Raw genomic sequence first — 20,324 nt, 5'->3', positions numbered from 1 at the left:
GAGCCATCTCCACGCAGGGAACTGTCGGCATTATTCACTGTTTGTAAGCAAGAGCCACTGGTGCATTTAGTTCAAGAATGGGGTAGAAAATGAAGGTAGTCTGTTAAACAACTGACCTGTAGAGACAGATTCGGGAAAGACAATGCACTGTGAAGGGAATCCTAGAAATACTGCAATGGTAAAAACTGACACGTGGTCCCTTTTCAGTCTTTAGGAAGGACTTGGTTTATTAACCTTAATGTGAAAGGCCTGAGCGATGTATTGCAGTTCAGAAGGAAACAAGACCGTCCAAAATAGCCCAGAGTCCTCCAGTCTGTTGCGACGCCTCATTAACTGAACTTCGTGGTAAATCCATCACGGAAGTTTTGGGTGACCCAGGGACTCCTTATAATTATGGTTTCTGCCTTGTTTGACATGTATCACCAGGAAAAGATCAAAACGAGCAGTGGAAGGAGAAAGAAGATAAAAAAGGGTTAGGCCACCACCTCTGTCTCACAAAAAGGAACAAAATCTGTTGCTCCAAAACTTGACCACCATCATTTTTCTCGTGCATCATAAACTATCTCCTAACGACACCCAAAGTCTGGCCGCCCCGGAATCACACTGATTACAGGACTCAAGTTGGCTACAAGTGTGAGTTTGAAATAGAAATGACTTCCGCAGACCTGGTTGAGGAATACGCTGCAGTTCTGGTAGAATGCCATGAAACTGTGACAAACGCCGTTTCGAAACTCACCGTGCTACTTTCAGCTACAAACACCAACTGGAGACCCTTGCAGAGGGGAAATCCTCGGGGCAAGAGACCACCGAGGGTCAACAGCCTGCCAGGACACGCTGTGTGTTAGACACTTATGTATACAATGAACGCATACGGGTATGTTAGATAGAGCTGACACTTTTTGTGACAGGATATCAACCTTCATGCCCTGAAGCAGCATTAATTGTGGGGCAATAGGCAGAAAGTCCATTAATGGGGACAATCCCTATAATTGTCCCTCGTGGTGTTCCATAAAGCGATTGTTTTTGTCTCCAGCAGACGAATTAGATGGTCCATCAATCTGATTTTATAAAGCAATTTGTTCTTATCTGCCAAGGAGATTTTTTATGAGGCCTGTCATGGAGAAGGCTCCTCAAGTGACAAACTATTGTGTTCTAAAATCAGACACATGGTTTCTGCAGGATTCAGCCCATTGTTGTTGTTTTTTCTTTTCTTACTATTTTTTCCCCTCTCACCTCTGCTAAGTGACAGCTGCTCTCCATTGACAGCTCATTGCAGAGGGCAGCGTTCTGATGCGATTCAGCGTTGCTGAACAAGGCGTTATTAGCCAGTATGGGCTCATGGGAGAAAACTGCATTACGAGGGCCAACTGCCTGAAGTCAACCCTTCTTACTGGGGTAAAGGAAAAAATACTGGGGGGAGGGAGCAGGGCAAGACGTGCTTTTGCTTTGGTGTCTGGGGAGACTTCCAGAACCCTGCTAAGGAAGGGTTTGCTTCAGCGCAGCGCACCAGGCACAGACGCCTGCAGACCTCCCTCCTCCGGCCGCGGCAGCTCACTCCCTCCTAACCAGTTACCTGCCCGCTCCAGCACAAGTCCGAGCATCGGACAATCGGACAGCATTTGGCAATCTGCTCCTGCGCTGCTGCCTCGTACCATCAGCCACCGACCCCAAATGACTTCAGTCCTGTTCCAGCGTAGACACCCAAAACGTGGCATCGCCAACGCGTCTTGGCAATGAGATTGCCTCTGCCGTACCTGCTCGGCACAGAAAGCTCGCCGGGATGAGCTGGGTGCGTGGTCATGGTTGGAAAGGCGTGTGCGCTGGGAGCGCTCGGACATCAAGCTCGAGGGAGCAGTTTAGGAATATATGCTGGAATTTGGGTAGGGATTACTGCTGAGCACTGGTGGGGCAGGGCAGCTTTGTGAAAAGCCTTGAATCTTCAAAGTGAGAGCTGACTGCAGGGCTGTGCTTGGCGTGATAAACCTGCCCTCACCCTGTCAGTATTCCTGCTTGGGCTTCATCCAAAGTCTGGGGGGATCAGAAGCATTTTTCTCCCTACCGCAGCGCAGGAGGCGATCGCTCGAGGGAAGCAGGCATGTTTGCTCCTCAGTCGGTGAGAGGGTAGAGCCATCTGCCCTGACTTGAGGGAGAGACTCTCCTCTGCTGCCCATGGCAGAGGGTGTCTGCTCATTAGCTTCCAAGCGTGCATTTGGGTGTGCCCTTTGCATCCCAGCCTCCTGGGCAAGGGTCGGGCTTTTTCCTCCTCTTCTTCCCCTGGTCTGGGAGTGACCCAACGTGCTGAGCTATATCTCAGTGCAAGAGGACGGACTCGGACTCTGACCCAGCTATATCCCCGCTTCCCAGGGCTTGATCTGGATTTCACTGAGGACATTTCCATTCCTTCAGCATGCTTTGGACAGCCCCTTGGTTCTGTTTTCCACTTGAAGAGCTAACTGATGATAATTGTATTCTGTTTCTCCTTCCTGAGCTAATTTTCTGACTCATTGTGGGTTTTTTTTCTGCTTGCTTTTTGTTAATCTAGTTGGCATTTTGTGGTTTCTTTGTTCATTATGTGATGGGGCTATATAAGGGGATTTGTCTCTGGAATTCAGGTATCCCCTGCACTGTGTTCTCTGTTATCGTCTTCATCAGCAACTATGCTGAAGGCAGTTAGATGCATTTGGCATGAGCTAACCTTAATAAATCTGGGTTGTTAATCACTCCGACATGTCTCTGTTGAATTGTTGCATACTGATTTGTGTGTGCTCAAATAGTTTCTCTGGAGTAGTCTTCTGGTAACTCGGAGTTTTAATAATCCACCCTCCAAATTTGCCCTCGGGGTCTTGCCTCCTGGGGCTGTGCGTGCCAGGGACAGGTTCAAGTCACCTGCCTGCCAAGGACAGCAGCACCGCAGCCGCCAAAGGTGCAGGGCGACTCGGTCTGCAGGGCGTGAGCAGGACGAGGGCTCTCCCGACGGCACGGGCTTCCCGGGGGACTCTTCTCCCACCCCACGCTCCCGTCCAGCCCTACAGCCTCGGGGCTGCCCCACCGCCGGGCTGCAGGGAGCAAACGGTGCTGCGTCTGCTGCCCGCAGGTCACCGCGCGGTCTCTGTGAACAAAACCCGCAGCAGCCTGCGAGCGCAGCCCCTGGGAACGGGCAGGAAAACACCCAGCGGGAAGTGGTGGTCCCGTTCTTGGAAGCTCTCCCTTGGTCCTATTGATCTTGCACACAGGGCTTCCTCCAGCACCACTCAGGAAGCCATTCCCATGGGCGAGTGGCATGTCTGAAGACAAATTAATGAGTGTTTAAGCATCTATTTACCTGCTGAGTTGGCTCGGACCTTGACCTGTTTCAGCAAAAGCAGAATCTCTTAGATTCTCTTTTCCAGACCTTGGCTAGGTAAGCCCTCTGACTGCTGCAGCAAGCCTTGCACCTGCAGTTCAGCAGAGATGCACTCTCTCGCCCCTCAGTCACTGAGCCTTGCCCAAATCAACAACAGAGCTCAGTTTATCTTTTTTTTTTTAAATGTTGTGCATCCTATCGTTTGCCTGAACGCTGCTGAGAGAGTGCTGCTGTGTTAGGGCATCCTCAAGTGATACAAGAGCCTTGAGGCACTGGGCAAAGCGTGTGAGGCTTTGAATCTCATTCAGGCATTGATAATTACCAGTCTAGATACCTAAACCATTACGAAGATGCAATACAGTCAGCTCTTACATCATGCCCATTTAGGGGAGAAAAATTCAGCAATGAAGAGATGCTACAATTGACAGATCCGAGGAAAACCAGCTAGGTTATTTTTCACAGCAAGAGATAGCTAACTATATAGATTAGCGGAAGATCAAGGGAGTATGAAGAGAGACCCACTTCTTTGGCATGCTGTCTTTGCTCCAGAAAAAGATTATGCAGTCATTTAAAGAAAGAAAGGAAGGGGGGGGCGGGGGGGGAAACAACCTAAGAAATATTAAAGATGGACTCAACACAAGGCTAAGGGACTTCAAAGAGACTTTTACTTCACCAATAGCCATTAGACGTGACAGGGGCTCCCAGAACAGCTCCTATCAAAGGGATAAGAGTGGTGTGACTCCAGGCTTTGCTTGCTACTTCCCAGAAATTTGGTTGTTTCTGAGCAAACCAGCAGCCAGTCTGTACCAGTATTCTTGGACATAGATCTCAAGAAACTACTGAAAATTTCTATCTATCCATCCTGCACTGTAAAAAAGCCCTGGGGATGGTATTTAATCCCCAGCTTGGCTCATACCCCAGAATTTGCCAACAGCAAAGTAGGTTTCATTTCTGAATCACGGCGAGAGCTATAGCTTAGTATTTCTCATGGAAGATACCAGCATCATTGTTGTTGCTATGGTTATTTCATAGAAACCCAAGATGCAATATGTACATTGAAAGAAAGCATAGAAAGAAATATCTGAGAAACCATGTGGATTTTGTGTCCATGGTGCATCGAGGCACACTGAGAACAACGTGCTGTGCACGGGGCTGTGCACGGGGCTGGCAGGCCATGCCAGCGCTGCCACTTGGGTGTGGGGTCACACACAGCCCCTCGAGCGGTTACAGAGAGCTTTTCCATCTTCTGCTGTTTCTTTGTGAAATGCTTGCTTTGCAGGTGTTATTCAAAGAGCCCTGGAAAAGTCTCTCTGAGGCAATAAAATAACAAATAAGGAATGTGTTCGTCCAGGATGCAATGTTAGGTGAGTGGTTTTGTTAAACTCTGCATGGTTTGCAGGTGACACCAGTGGTGGTGTCCATGTGTATCTGTCTGAATTAGCTGAATAACTGTGAACAGCAAATAAGCCCGTGAATCACAGGTAGCCAAGCTCCGCGTCTGCCTTGTTAACTGATGGATGCTGCTATCACGGCTCACTTAGCACTACTGCCACGGCACTAGAGAGCTGGGTAGTCTTTTTGTTTTACTTATTACTTGGCCATCGCTCACGTTTCCACTCTCAGAGGAAACATCCCAGTGTCTGGAGAAGCCTGTCCGCTGTACATTATAACTGCGTCTCATTTACATCCTCAGCTGGCGCTAAAAACTTGTGCTACAGCAATCAAAGGATGAAGGATGCTGGGTTTTGCAGTATTTGGGAAAAAGCTTCTTAAACTTATGAAGATATTTGAGTGGAAACAGGCTGCTACACTTCTGTAGTGGAAACCAAAAACTCCGTACAGATATCCACCCTTTCCACAGGGAAGAAATACTATTTTAATAGATGGAATACATGGTAGTTAGAAGGGGCATTCACTAACAGTTGATGAGGGGTGAGGAACAGTAAAAAAGGCAAATGGCAGCTTCTCTGAATAATTGGATGAGGTGATGCTCGTTAATTAGAGATGCTTTTAACATTTTTAAAAACTCATGTGATATTGTTTCAATTGAAAACGCACCCTGCTCTACACAGAGAGAGGGCAGTGCCTGCGCCCGGCAGCAGGCTGCCTTAATTTCCGTGATCAATTAATTGTTCGTTTCCAAGTGAAGCGCCTCAGGGATCGTGTATTCATCCATTTCTCCTGCTGCTCTGCTCTCTTCTCGTGCAGATGTTGCCATGTACACCGGAGGTGCGGGCTTGTAGCCAAGTGGGGTCAAGTGGCTGGCACGCAAGGACATCCCCTCCATTCTCTCCTGTTCCTTCTCACTGTGCAAATCGGGGCGGGGGAACGTCAATCTTTAGCTTCCCTTCTTCAGTCTCTCTCATCCTCCCCAGGAAGGTGGTGGGAACTCGTCCTTGCCCCCACCAGTGACCCGGCCCCCCCCACCTCCTCCCCGGGAGGAAGCTCAGCCCAGGCTATCGCCAGGGTAGACCAGGAGCATCCCTGACCCTGAGCAGCCCTGGCTGCCTTTAAACTCCTGAAAACCATCACCTGGGTTATTGGAATAGGTGAGGTGGCCGGGGTGCAGGGACCCCAAGGCTCTCACCGCTCCACCAGCTCCCGCTGGATTGTGCCCACGAACTCCGACTACCTGCAGCTGCTCAGAGGTGCTGCCGCTCTTCGAGTAGCTTGGGACTTTTCCCTCGGTGTGCGGCTATCCGTCCCAGGAGGGGATTAAGTGGGCTGTTTTCCAGGGAAAGGCTGTCTCTTGATGCTCTCAGCTGCCTTCCTCCACGGACTTGACCTTGCCCCGACCACGGCCAGCACGAGCCCGCTGACGTTCAGGGGTGGTGGGTCCTGCCGTGCCCGTCGGGGAGCTGCAGCCCGTCTGCTGCCCCTCTGCGCTCCCCAGCAGAGCTCAGCTTCTGCCATCATCGGTTCCAAGTGCACTGGTGTTCGGTGGAGCTATTTTTATCCAAAGCAGTTTGGCCTTTTTGCTACGAGTACAGTGTTTCCCTATGGACTTCAGGCCTGAGGACCAGGAGTAACCACCCCGGCGGTCCATCCCAGAGCCCCTCTGTCACCACTGCAGCACGTGCCGGTCACCGGCGCCAAGTTCTGGAGCATTACCCGGGAACGGTCGGGGCTCAAAACACACACAGCTTTATTCTTGCAAACGGCTTACGACTACTCAGCCCGAAGTCTGGGTGGATAAGTGAGTAATAAATACTTACCCATCTTTTGTCTGGCTTCTCCAAGTAAGAGCAGTCCCGTGCTCAAGCTCAACCAAGGGAGCTGAGAGGAGCCGTCTGGCCTCTCCGGTCTTGGTGCAATTTTTAAGAGGGGTGCTGTGATGGAGAAAGAGACATTGCTGGCCAGGCCAGGAGGTCCTTCAGTTCTTGCTCGCCAGTGCCCAGCCACTGCTCCACACTGCTTGCAAAATCACATAGCAATTCTGGTTTCTTTCTGCCTTTAATGTCTCTTTTCCTTGTCTTTTTCTTTTTTTCTCTCTCTCTTGTGTACTAAGTCTTTCCTTTGTTCCGTATCCTTTTTTTCACCTGCCTCCCAAGTGTAGCTAAATTAAACTGTATTTTTCCCAGGACTGTAAACAAAACCTTCCCTCTTAGTCTGAGTCAATTCCATTGTTTAAATGAAGCTCTTTTACAGCAATTAGCAACTATGCAGAAGGGTTTGTTCCTCAGTCAGTGAATGCTGCAGCCCTGATGAAATATTTTGTGGCCTTTTGTTTAGTGCCAGTGTAGGTTTATTTCCTGAATTAATATATTTATAATAAAACCAAAAAGAAATTCTCAATGGACTAAATTTGTCTGCCCGAGTGCCGCCCGAGGCTGCTGCCGCGATGCCCGGCGTGCATTCCTGCTCCGCTCTCGCCGGGGCTGGTTCGGCTGCTGGCTCTGCGGCTCCAGAAGCGGCAGAGGGAGGGGTGTGTGTGTGTGGGGGGGCACACCATCTGAAGGGGAAACTGCTATGGACTGACCCTCAGCTCTGCTGGGAGCCTTTGGCATAAATTACCTGGTGAAATTCCATGTGGACGGAGTCAACCTGGATGTCCAAGTCCTTTTTTCAAACCCACGTCAGAACAGGTCCGTTCCTGTTGCTCTGCAAAGCCCCCACGTCGTGGCACGTGTTAGGAGCTCTGAGACAGGCTGGTGACTTGGGACAGCACGAGCAATGACAGAAACCTGGGTCCCACTCCCTCTGCTAGTAATCAGATGGGAAACCCCGACAGCAAATCACCCCATCTGCGGACCTCCGTGTCCCCTGCGCGAATACCTGCACCTTGGACCAGCTGCAGCTGTGGGCGCGCAGGGACGGGGCTTGAGAGGCTCTGCTCCCACTGCGCCGAGCAGAGGGGGTGCTACTGGGATGCAAGTCAAAAGTGAGCAGTAAGACCCCAGAGCAGCAACACGGGTTCCTGAGGAGAAACGGGGAGATGCCCTTTGATGTCCACCGAACTCACCTCAGCCCTTCGGCTCACAGGTCCGTGTCGGCCGTCTGGATGTTTACGGTGGAGCAAATGGTCTGCGAGGCAGGTCCCTTCCTGCACCCGGCCTGCTCCACCCACGCCTCGCGGCAGGACGTGACCACGGGCGGCAGCACGTTGTCCTGAGCTTGAGGCACCTTCTGGCACATGCAGAGCAGGGACTTGAGCTCCGAGCGGAAGCTCTCGTTCAGCCAGCAGTAGATGAAAGGGTTGTAGCAGGTGCTGCTCATGGCGAACCAGTGCAGGGCGAAATAGAGGGAGTTCTTCGTCTTGATGCCGAGGCTGGAGATGAGAACCACGTAGCAGTTGAGAGGGAACCAGCAGACAGCAAAGACCACCACCACCAGCATCAGCATCTTGATGCTCTTCTTCTTGTTCTTGTGGTGGGTGATATACTGCTGCGTGGTGACGTCTCCGATGGCGTTGCGGAGCCACAGCTTCTTGGCCAGGCGCGTGTAGGTGACAGTGATGATTAGCAGAGGCAGGAGGTAAAGAAGGAGAAAGGTAGACAGGTCCAGATACTTCCAGACCAGCTCTGCGGGCTCAGGAAAGTCCGGGAGGCACAAACTCCGGACAGTGGCTTCCCTTGAAAAACAAAGAAATACATATATAGCATGTGGCCACTGCTGTGCACATGGATGCTGCTAATTTGTCAAACCACAGCGGGGCTTCCGCACCACCCACAACCACCTCGTCAGACCTGTACTATGGACAGAGGAGGGACATGTATTCCTCAGCTCAACAAGACAAAGCTTAGTCAAACCTCTGTTTCCCAGATATAGTCTTCTCATGATGTTCTCCGTGTCCGTCTCACCGAGGATAAGCCTGGCTGCTGTTATCGTTATCTCCTCCCCCCTTAAATGGTTGTGTTGTCTGATGAAAGACATTCTTAGACAAACTGAAGTTTCCTCTTAGAAGCTGCAGTTGATTTTAATTGAATGAGTCCCTGGTGTCCCCCTCACAGGGCAGAAATCACCCCCGATGGCCCATTCTTGCAAAGGGGCTACCGTGAAAGAAGCACTGACCTGGCTGCTTCTGCCCCTTGCCCGCGTGCGTGGGCACGGAGACACGGCAGTGCTGGTCTCCTCCTCCCCAAAAACCCAGTGCAGGAGGAAAGAGGGCAGTGGGCCAAACCCACCTAACGCCCGCTTCTCCCCAGTCTCACAGGCAATTCCTACGCACCTGGAAAAAGGACGCATCACGCCCAGGTTTCCCTGAACGTGCCCACCCCGGGATGCGTTACTCCTCTTGCACGTGGGCTGTGCAAACTGTTGTCTGGCCGTGCACAACTGACCTGATCTTCCCGGGACACGGCAGAGTCACAGCCCGTGCTTGGGTCACCGCTGCAGCACACTTGCAAGGGTTCTGACTCGTCTTTGCCATGCCAGATCTGCAGCCCCCGCCCTGCACGGGTCTGTGCCCCCGAGCAGGTACAGGACCCCTCGGCCAGAGCAGAAAACCGCTGCACCAGCCGGGAGTCAAAGCCCTTACGGATGGAAGGGGAAGGGGCTGCTGGGGGCTGTGCGAAAGCCTCGCAGGCACCACCCCACCTGCACGGCCAGCGCTCCTTCCTTCCCTACCAACCTCCTCGTCTCCATCAGCTTTTCAGGAGTCCAGCTCTTAAAACCTTCTGGCTACATCTTAAAAAATGATGATCGGAAAACCTGGTTGCTTAACTCAAGTTTAACTTGAGCCTGACAGTTTAACTTCTAATGGTTGACTAACAAAAGAACCGAGTTTAACTATAGGCGACAGCTTATTTTAACAGCACTTCAGCCATCTGTCCTGTTCAACCCGATGGATCCAGGTGCTGGCCGCATCTTCTGGCTGGCAGCAGCTCTCAGCTGACGCAGCCCAGCACCCTCCGCAGAGCACCACACATCCCCTCCGCATCCTGCCGTGACTGGAAATGACGATACGTTAGGAAAGAGGAACACTCGCATATTTATTTCTGGTGGATGTTTTCTGCTTGTCTTTCCTTTTTTTCCCCTCTTTTTCTTTCTCTTACTCCATTTTGCCCTTCTCTCTTCAGCCCTTGTACTCTGCTCACTTCTATTCAGCACAGACTTTAGTCCCTATCAGACTGCATTATTTGTTGCAGTATTGATTAATATCTCTAATATCCTGTTTTCAACCTCTGGAGCTGGCCCTTGTGCCACAAATAGAAGATTGCCTGAAAAGGGGTGGCTGTGAGCAGGGACGGCTGCCGGAGGGATGACAACAGGCACGGGAGCAGAGCTCAGCTGTGGAGGAACCTGGAGACGCTGCTCGAGAGGAGAACCGATGCAGAAGGGAAAATCATCTTTTCTGAACCACGCTCCCAACCTTTTCCTCCCCAGGATCCGTCTCGCTGCTGGCACGGGTGAAGGCAGCCCTGCCTGCACGCAGCTCTGCCTGCCTGCCAAAGTAACCGGAGATCTGGCAGGGGAAGGAAGCGCGGCGCCCAAGGTGACACCACAGCACGGGGTCAGACCCACCGCGGCCAAAGGGCAAAGCTGCAGCGAAAGAGCAGAAGCAACAGGAGCGGGGCGGTCATCCCTCACCGCCCCCCAGGAATCGGCCGTTTGGGGAGCGCCTTGAGCTCGGGACGGTGTCAGGGCTGCGGCCGTTGGTGCTGCTGAAGGCTGGGGAGGGTGATGCTTCGGTGCTTGTGGAGCCTAGAAACACATTTGAACAGAGCGGGCAGCAGAGCGAGCCCGCAGGTAACCAAACCGCCAGCTGCTGCCCTGGCTGCCCCCCTTCCCTCTCCCCCTCTGAAGGAGGGTGCGGAGCTGCAGCAGAGGCTCACCATTATTGCAGCAAAGAGGCCGGTCGAGAGCAAAACCAGTCAGGACGCTGTATTTCGGTAAATTCTGGTGTGCCCGTGGACTGCAGCCAGAGAGGTTTGATGCTGGTGGAGTCCACGTTCTCCTGTCCCCAGAACCCCAACAGCTCCCTGGTGGGACCTCTCAGGAGCCCCCGGCCGCGCAGGAGCTATTACGAGCAGTATTACAACTGCGATTTTTATTCAATGGAAAGCAGGGATGAGAATAGCAAGTCCTGGAAGTCCTTATATCGCTGGGCCGCCTCATGCCGACGCGAGGCTCGGTTTCCTCTGGCCGTGCTACGGGATGAACACAGACAGGTGCTGCGGAACAGATAGCGGCGTTTGTTCATTCATAAGCAATTTGTTCAGTAATACCCTGACCACAGCTGCAAAGCAACACGAGTGCAGGAGTAACCCAGCACTTTGTTTACAAAGTCCAAGCAGTTGAAGATATTATATCCCCCCGAGAGGTATTTCTCAGTCAGCTCAATCACAAGCACAAGCAAGGAAGAGCCGCGAAGCCCCGGATCACTCTCCCATTTCGCGTAACCTCTCGTATACACACAGCAATAAAAAGCCCGTGCGGGCAGTCAAGCACTCTCCCTGCCACGCTGATGGGAGGGCAGCGGCTGCGCTGTAGGCAGACAGACATTTGCCCTTTTTACCGAAGCTCAATACCTATGATGATAGAAATCTGTCCTGCTGCTGCCTCCTCACCCTGCTCCCCGGGACGCCACTCTCGGGTTGAAAATACTGCTCCCTGTAAGGTTATCCCCTTGGCCTCGCGCCTGGCCTTCCTGCGAAATGCAGGCACCGGCAGCGTCACACACCACCACGATAAACGCCAGTTTCTGTAGTATTATGGGCTGTTTTCTAGCCAGGAGGAGTCATAGCAATGCCACAGGCTGGTGGGGACGAGAGGACCAGAACAGGTTGGGTACCACGGAGGAACAAAAGACTGCAGGGGCAAACCAGAACTGCTGATTCTTTATTTCTCCCTGGTAGAGAGGGTGATTTCGCAGCAACGAATGCCATCACTAGACCGGCTGGCAGCAGGGGGAAGATAAGCTTTTTTTTTTTTTTTTTCTTTTTTTCCCCCTCTAGACTAGAACCTTCACTTTCTTCTGATACTTCAGCAGTCCTCATGTGGATGTGAAGTTCCACTTCATCTCCTTTTAGTAACTTCTGCTGCTCTGTTGGGCCAAGCAAAGATCTCCCTTCCCTGCTGGGCGAGGCAAAGCAGCACCCTGAGGTGACTTTGTGTCTCTGTTCCTCTCACCAGCCCGTCACTGCAGAGGAAGAGGTGAAGGTTTCTCTCTTGCTTTTCTCATTTACGTAGCCTCAAGCTTTAAGGCAGGCTGGTCCCGTTTCATAAATCCAGATGGATGAAATGCAAGGAAGCTAAAGTGCGTGAATCAGCGTATGAGGTCTCGGAGACGGGTTCATGACCCTGCTGACTCACAAAGGCAGTCCTCTCCTCCCTGTTCTTTCTGTACAGTCTTGCTAATCTCAGTACCAGATGTTTACACCATGAGTTTTAATTTTACAGCCTGACCGTACCGTGACACTGGAGAAGGTTTGTCTCACCGACCCCAGGCTGTGCCGGCACCCGACCGTGCCTGGAGCCTGCCACCAGCACGAGGGTGCGGGGGTGAGACTCACCCTCCCTTGTCCAGGCGTTTGGGTGACAGCGAAAGCAAACCCAGGTCCCGAGGACGCGCGTGCCCTGCAGCGAGCCAGGCCAAGCCTCTGCTGCGCGAAGCGAGATTTCATCCACACGCAAATTCCCACCGATTCCACTACGTCCTTCCCCAAGCCCGGGAGCCCCACCAGCAGCTCTCGCCGCTGAGAGCCACCGCCGCAGAGGGCTATCGGACCTCTCCACGCTCGCTTGGAAGGGGAAACAACTCACCTGTAGTTATACTGGAAAAGCTTTTGATAGATGGCATGGGGGAGGGAGAAACAGGTTGCCATCAGCCAGATAACAGAGATGCTCAGCACTCCTTTTGTTAGTGACATCCTCTGCTTCAGCGGGTTCAGGATGACCTGCAACACAGACTTCACCGTGACTCTTATTTCACGGGAAAGCGAAATCCCTTCACCGATGCACACAGCAGAGGAACTTTTTGACATGATCTGATGCTTTGAAGAAAATGACTGCCGTGATTAGGAGAATGTCCTGCTTATTAGCGTGACCGGGAAAAAGGGAAGCCTTGAACTTTTCAGTCTGCTCAGAAGTGCTTTCAAATAAACTTTTTCCTCTGTACTGTTCTGTGAGGATCATTTTCCTTAACTTGTGGGTTACATTAGGTAGGGGGGGGAAAAAAAAAAAAAAGATATCTACACAAGCCTCTTCACTTGTGGGTATGTTTGTTTATTCTATAGGAATCACATCAAGAAACATCTCCTGTTCTAGCTGAACCTACGAAACTGAGCCCTCCTCCTCTCTTTTGAGGCAATAACTTCCCTTTTATGAATTTTTCGTTGTTAGATGAAAAGGTAAAGAGCTTATAAAATCTGAGCGTCTGGAAGATACTATTTGGCTGATAGGAAACGAGAGTGATTGCTAGAGATGAGCGCATGGCCTGGGCTGCCCTCGCCTTCCCGTACTGGTGACGCAGCGAGCGTCTATCGCGGCGGGCAGCTGACGCAGCCTGGCTGCGGGCACATGGTGGGTGAGGTCTTCCCACAGCTCTGAAGTGTCCTCCCAGTATTCCCAACGGAGATTTCCCACTCTGCTGCTCCCCTTTATACTGGTTCAGCATTAGTCCCGTAGTTATACCACGGGACGTTTAGTCTCAGAATTTCCCTTTACTCCAGCTGTCCTGCAACGCGACGATGCAGCAAATGCCCAATGGGAAAAGAAGAGCAAAAGAACAAACAGGCAACTAAATCAGAATTTAAGCTCAGGATGCTACAGACTGGTGTTCTATGGGGTTTGGGCGGTAAACTAAAAAGCTTGGCAAAGTTCCCTGTACAGCTGAGCTAACACTTTGCACTCAGCAGTGGCTCTGCCCCCCATGTAAAACAAAGCCTCTTGAATCAACTTGTCCGGCCACGCTTAGGAGCCAGGTTGGACCTGGCTCTTTTCAAACTATTGAAAAAGGCGTGCTCACCCTTTGCCACTGAAAGTTTGGACGTGTCCTGTGCCGCATTTCGGTGTTCTCCCTCCTGCCCTGTACCTGGGAGCCTACAGAAGTCGATCAAGCCTTCCTACCCCTGACACACCAGGGGTGTCCTTGGGTTTACCTCTAGAGCCTTCTCACTGCATACGGGTTTAATGCCCAAGATTCAGCCTTCCTGAACCCGTGGCTCGACCCAGACTGGCAGGGGCGTGGGAAGAGCCTTGCAGGGAGCAGCGGACGGGCGACGTTTTACCTGGTGCCTGTCCAGGGCGATGGCCGTCAGGGTCAGCGTGGAGACGTGGAGGGAGCAGTACTGCACGAAGCGGCTCACGTGGCACATGGCCTTTCCAAAGATCCACGTGCTGTTCACAAACCGAACCTGAGGGGAAAACAACCGGCCATCAGCCAGCAAATGTCCTGAAAACAAATCCACGGGGAAACCCTTTGGACTGCACCTGGGCTGGCGCACGGGTTTTGGCTGGCTGGCGGGGCTGCTCCGCCTGAAACCCAAAGAAAGACCAGCTACGCTGGATTCTGAAACATGTTTACACAAGCGTTTATAAATTCAAACCCCACAGATTGAGTGGTGCTGTCGCAGCCCTCCTGGCCTATTCGTATAAAGACCATTTGTGCACAGCAGTAATAACCTTCCGATTATACTAGTAACTGTATTTGGAAAAAGTAGACCAAGTTTTGGTCACATAAACCCCCCTTCAGGTCTGGAGAACTTTCACAGAAGACTTCACCCAACTGGCAGCTCTGAAAAGCTTGACTGCTTTCTTCCAGCCACCCGAGTATGACTGGCATTCGAGTTGTTTTGACCCACTAAGTTTTGAGTGCGGCTCTCTAGTGCTCCCCTGTGTGCACATTAAAAGAACGTGTTCATCCAGGCACTTATTCTGCATTCCCCAGCAAGCTCTTGCTGTGGTTTGGTGGCATACTTGGAGAGACTTTAGGGTCTTTTAGGAGAGACAGAGTCTAATGGAGCAAAGTGAGCCCACGGGTTGCTGAACAGTGTTTTACTTGCCTGGCAGAGTTCTCTAATAGACTTGATCGTGTTGGGTTCGCGCCTCAGTCCTAGCAGAGCATGCATAGAGAGGGTGCGACCACCGGGGAGAGCGTTCTGGTGAGAGACTCCCTCCTGGCCGAAGGGACAGCACGGCGGGCCACTTACCAGGGTGAAAGGCGTGTTGAGCAGCGTGATCATAATGTCAGACACCGCCAGGTTGACGATGAAAAGGCTGGTGGCCGAGTGCATCCTCTTGTTCTTCAGCACCACGTGGCATACCAGCATGTTCCCAAAGAGAGACATGATCATAATGACGGAGTAGGCCACGATTAGGAGAGCTTTCACTGTTGGTTTTTGGGATTCCGGCTCGTATTTAGCCAGCTCAGCAAATTTCTCCCACTCAACAATGCGGCTGTCTGTCCAGTTGAAGGTGGTCCTGTTGGTTGCTTGGTAGATTGACATGAGTTTGGCCAAGGAAGAGTAACGGTCGAACTCCTCAAGAAACCCCATCATCTGTGACCTGTACGACTGAAGCAGCAAGCGAGGCATGGTGGATTAACCTGAGTCTTCACTCAGCTTGAGGCTGCTAGGGTCACAGCTCCAGCTGCCATAGCAAGTGAACCATCAGCTTCAACTTCTTGGTTCTCTAGCAAGCTGGTGAAGATGCAGCTGCCATTAATAAAACCTTAAAAGACAAAGCTGGAAAGAGTCTCTGAGGTGTGATGGGTTCCCCAGGGGCAGAGGCGGCACTGGGGAGAAGTTTCAACAGGCACGTTGGAAAGGGGCTGGTTTGGGACTGCATGCTCTCAGGCCCTTCGTATATCAAGAAGAGCAATAGTTCCACAGGCGGGCTGGAAAGAAGAACTAGTCATTACATGTAGCAGAGGTAAGAAAACATCAGGTGGGGTTTGAAGTTGTTTTAATCTCACGTCAGCTCTTTCTTCTTTGTTCTCACCTGAGTCCATTTTTCCTCCAGGTTCCACAGAAGGCTGCGCTGTTGGTGCTTTCATCCTCTACTTCAAAATACCTGGTTCTTTTCTGTTGAAATGTAAAGGCAGAGACATTTTTAAAAGCACAGGTAGCTTTTGCCTGCATCTAACCCCAGCAATTATCCTAAAGTGATTCAGAACACAGAAATCACTTCAGAAGTTGACCTTAGTCTATCTCATATTTTCTCCTCCAAACAACAACTAAATTCTGCTTCAAGCATTTCAGTTTCAGTGAGAAAACGGTCTTTCCTGCAAAAGACAAGATTTAGCAGTGAAGAGGCATGCAGCTCCCAGAGAAGCCCCTTACGCCGTATACAAAAAAATGACACGTAACACCAGATACACAAAAACCATTCCCTAGAAACAGCAATCTCTGCTTCCTCACCTTTACCGATACCCTTTTTAGATATTTCTAAATACATTTTTTTAGATTGCCTTGATCTATTGATGTTAGGTGGAACCAGTCTTTACACATACACTACATATGGGAGGAGAAAGTCGTTTAGAAGCTGTGTCGGGTTCTCCGAGAGGGTGGCTGGTTTGTTTGGTACGTGCCATTCCCATCAAGCCCCGTGGCTGTTTGCACAAATCAATGGACCTCACATGGTGTGAGGAATTAACAAGCAGAGCTTTCAGAGCTCTAAGAGGCTCCCTGACACCTTCCCACACAGCAGACCAGCAGGCTACCCAGGGCAGCCAGCTCGCTGCGTGGCGGGTGGTGGCCTGAAGCAGACATCCAGCAGACCCCAAACCAACACACCGCTCGGTCACGCCGGTGGCCTCGGCTGCAAACCCCACCAAGCAAGAAGCAGAGATCGACGACTTCTTACAGAAATAAGGTGCAGGGAACGGAGTGTGTGTGTGTGTGTTTGTATCCATGCATTCCCATAATACAGTCTGCTTTGGCTTGTCTCCTTATTCTGAGGAATGTCGGGAATACTGGGGGACTTACGAGAGATTGCCTCTCAAAAGCAAGGGGATGTTAAAGCAACTTGGTGGGGTGGAAGGAGGGAGGAGTCATCCAGGAGACAGAGAGAAGAACAAACCTTGAAAACAGGCAACGGCTGTTTCCTGGGGAAATTTATGAGTGAAAGAAGGCTGGGTAGGACAGAGAGCATGGCAAACCCTCGCGGATGCTGCTACAGCAAAGCGGCTGTAATGCAGCAGGCAATTCAGCTCCTTGTTGTTCTCCCAGTGCCAACGGTGTTGGAAGCATCAGGACCAGCCCTAGACCAGGTCCCAGTGTGACTCTCTCACAAGACATGAACCTGAGGAGCTGCCAGGAAACTGGGAGCAGAGCTGCAGCCAGGGAAAGGGAACATTCACCTTATTTGAAAAAGATGGGACTCGCTGCAGTGAAACATCTCTGGGACAGAGCTCGGCACGAGTAAGTGCAAGTAATGAGAGAATCCAGAACTACATCCCGCTGGGCTTCTGGGTGGGAGAGCAGACCGGCACCAAGGGCCTTGAGAGACCTGCGAGGTTTATCGCGCGCCTGGGTAAGGCACGCAGGACTCCACACCTCTTTACTGTCCGCTGTGGTATATACTGAGGTTGTCGTTCTTTCTGGTGCACGGCAGCTCCCAGCGGGCAGCAAGAGGGAGCTGCATGGAGCTGTAAGGGTAATGCAGCACGTGTGTAACAAAGAAATAGGATTTTAGTCAGCTCCAGCTGAACCGCTTTGATCTTTGAGTAAGCACAGCTGGGATATTCATGCTACACTGAAATGCCATCACAGAGCTGGAGAGAGCATGTGACAGATGAAACCACCTATTGCCTTCCCTGCATCAATTTACATCAGGCTCTCACGTGGAAACTTGTCTTTGCTGCCATGAGATGAGGCCAAGTTTCAAGAAACTGCTATAACACATAGGCCAAAACAGATTTGCAGCCCGTACGCTTCAGACTGGTGGATGGCAAGAAGAAACCTTGTACAGATTATTCAATTTAAAAAAGCCAAACAGGTTTTCCCAAGTGCCCATGGGATTGAGAAGCCCATTTCTCAAGGACCTGCTGTAGGACCTGCACTCTTGAGTAGCTCACAGTCATCAGGTAACCATGGCCTTAAATGTGGATGATGAATGGGACATCTCTTCTTCCTCACTACATATAGCCATTTCTCTTGCACCTATGTCCACGTCCCTGCACAATCAAATCCAAAAGCTGATCCATCTGAAAATTACATCGTGTTTGCAGCTGGATCGGTTTCCTGACCTGACCCACTGCAGGGCTGAACCTTGTTCTTTCCAGAGAAGGCACTGGGAACAAACCATAGAATATCTTGTGTTGGAAGGGACACATAAGAGTCATCGAGTCCAACTCCCTGCTCCTCACAGGACTACCTAACACTAAACCGTGCGACTAAGAGCGTCCTCCAGATGCTCCTTGAACTCTGGCAGGCTCGGTGCCGTGACCGCTTCCCTGGGGAGCCCAAGGAGAATGGAAGAGCTTAAGATGATGGAGCTGTAACCTGATTTTCCAGCAAGGAATTTCCCTCAGATCTCTCCGTATCCAGTAAAACATGACTTTCAGTAACCGTTGGTGCTCTTGGCATTGGCCGCTGCCCTGGACAAGACCACAGGTGCAGCAGAGAGGGCTCTCCCGTTCTGCTGTGGTTAGCTGCACGTTATCCTGATGAGTTGAAATACTGTGGTTTCATGCAATAAGGGAGTTTAGCTTTCATTTTTTATAACTTGATATAATCTGAAGGACCAGAGAGGAACAGCGTGCTGCAGCACAACTTTTCCTAGCTCATCTTCTAGCATCTGGTCCAAACGGGCTGGCTGAATACTCCTGGCTGCTTCAGCAATAATTTCTTCCCGACGCAGAAACGTTATCCTCAATGCAAAGACATCTTTCCCACACCAGCCTGCCAGGCGATTTGAATTCTGAACTCAAATCCACGCTTCTCTCCCCGAACCAAATGAACCTTTACATCAGCGAATGCACGTTGCAGCACGCGTTACGCACGGCTTCCCAACGCCACCCAGGGAGACCGCCGCTCATCGCTTACCTCACCCGTCCGCGATCCCGGGGGCAGCCCCGCTCCCCCGGCTGCCGTTACCGAACCGGCCGCGGCCGCGGCGGCCCCGCGTCTCCCCGCGCCGCACGTGCAGCCGGGGGGCGGAGCCGCCAGGCCGGGGGCGGGGCTCGGGGAGCGCGTCACTACTCCATTCATCAAAAAGCCCCGGGCGCGCCCGCGGACCCCCCCACGCGCGGCGCCGAGTCCCGCTCGTGGGCGACGCTCCGGCCCCGACCCCGCTGCCGCCGGCGGCTTCCTTGGGGAAGTGCCGGGAGGGGCGCGGCTGTCACGGTCCCCGCCCTGCGGAACACGCGTGGGGGAGACGCTCCCGCGCAGGGCGCGCTGCAGCGGCCCACGGGCGCCGTGCCTTCCCCTCGCGTGGCGCCGCGGGCCCGGCGGGGGAGCGTCCGGAGCGGGCTGCGCGGCTCGTGCGGGGAGCTCCCACCCGCGGAGCGGGGCCCTGGTGCAGCCCGGGGGGAGGTGGTGGGAGCCGGGTTTCTCCAGGCAGAGCCGACCCCACGCCTGCACCAGCCGCCCCCGGCGGGGTCCGAGGCAGCGGCTGGGGTTGCCCTTAAACACGGGGCTCCCCAGCTCCCCGGTTCTTAACGAAGTTGGCTTGTGAGCGCAGAGCCCGCCGCGGGCTCGCGGTGCAAGGCGCTCGTTATCGATCGGAGCTCCAAGGAACACGATTTATCTCCGGGCGCGTACGCGTCCGATTAGAAAGCAACGCCATGGGTTAGTGATTCTTTTTTGATCACGCGTCCGATTAGAAAGCAGCACCATGGGTTAGTGATTCTTTTTTGATTTATTTCTGTGCCGCAAGTTTGCAAACACCTTACAGGCATATAAAAGAGAGGTCCAGACAAAGACAGAAGTTTCAGGCATAGAGAACTGTACAGGAATTGGAACTCGTGTTCCTCTGTGGCATTTTAGCAAAGGGCTGCTTACGAGTTTCATGTTCTTTCATTTTAATAGTATAAGAAACAGCAGATAGGCTGCTTAATACATGTAGTGAAAATTGTCACTGTTCCTTTTGAAAATGAGCTGTTCATAAGTTCTTGTGGAAAAGGAACAAGATTCTTTTCTTCTAAGAGATTTGGCTGGTCTCAAAAGTCATTAACGGGAGCTAGAATACTACCTCGGTTTTTCTTCCGTGTGAGCTGCCAGAACACACACGCCGGTGCAGAGGATGAAAGTCTGATCTCCTCCCCACGTTAATTCCCAGACCAGCTGGTATGGAAAGTTAATGCCTGTGCCACCTTTCTGAAAGGGGATTGCTGAAAAGCCGGATTCGAAGCCCGGCGAGCTCAATGGAGCTTCCCTGGGCTCCAGATCAAGCCCTCGGGCAGGACGAGCAGAGCTGCGGTGCCGGCAGCCGCCCGGCGAGGATGCGGCAACTGCCCAAGAGCAGAGTCCACCGCAGCCACCGTGCCGAAGGGCTGCGGGCGCGAACCAGGCTGGGTGGGCCGTGGGCGTGGGTCCTTTGATGCCTGTTCTGGTACGGAGCATCTGAGCATGCAGAGATGCTGGCAATATACTTAATG

General features: G+C 52.1%; 1 protein-coding gene across 3 annotated transcripts; it reads right to left on the bottom strand.

Annotated features, from left to right (window-relative positions):
* Positions 1-5,243: 5,243 nt before the first annotated feature.
* LOC129212007 (G-protein coupled receptor 83-like) lies at positions 5,244-18,948 on the bottom strand. 3 transcript variants are annotated; one of them, XR_008579042.1, is made up of 7 exons: positions 18,772-18,948; positions 15,725-15,807; positions 14,935-15,620; positions 14,014-14,139; positions 12,548-12,681; positions 5,976-8,414; positions 5,244-5,649 (listed from the first exon to the last, which is right to left on the bottom strand). XR_008579042.1 is itself a non-coding variant. In XM_054839955.1 (7 exons), exons 3-6 carry the CDS (start codon positions 15,316-15,318, stop codon positions 7,820-7,822), a joined length of 1,239 nt encoding a protein of 412 aa, XP_054695930.1. In that variant the 5' UTR covers positions 15,319-15,620; positions 15,725-15,807; positions 18,772-18,948; the 3' UTR covers positions 5,244-6,754; positions 7,802-7,819. The 3 variants fall into 3 exon arrangements, 2 of the variants coding, with proteins under 2 accessions (XP_054695930.1, XP_054695929.1); XM_054839955.1 differs by having other exon boundaries at positions 5,244-6,754; positions 7,802-8,414; XM_054839954.1 differs by having other exon boundaries at positions 5,244-8,414.
* Between the last annotated feature and the right edge of the window lie 1,376 nt (positions 18,949-20,324).

Source organism: Grus americana, chromosome 12, assembly GCF_028858705.1.
Source record: "Grus americana isolate bGruAme1 chromosome 12, bGruAme1.mat, whole genome shotgun sequence".
Lineage (NCBI taxonomy): Eukaryota > Metazoa > Chordata > Aves > Gruiformes > Gruidae > Grus > Grus americana.
The sequence above is the reverse complement of the archived record's forward strand: the minus strand, read 5'-3'. Positions and strand labels throughout refer to the sequence as shown.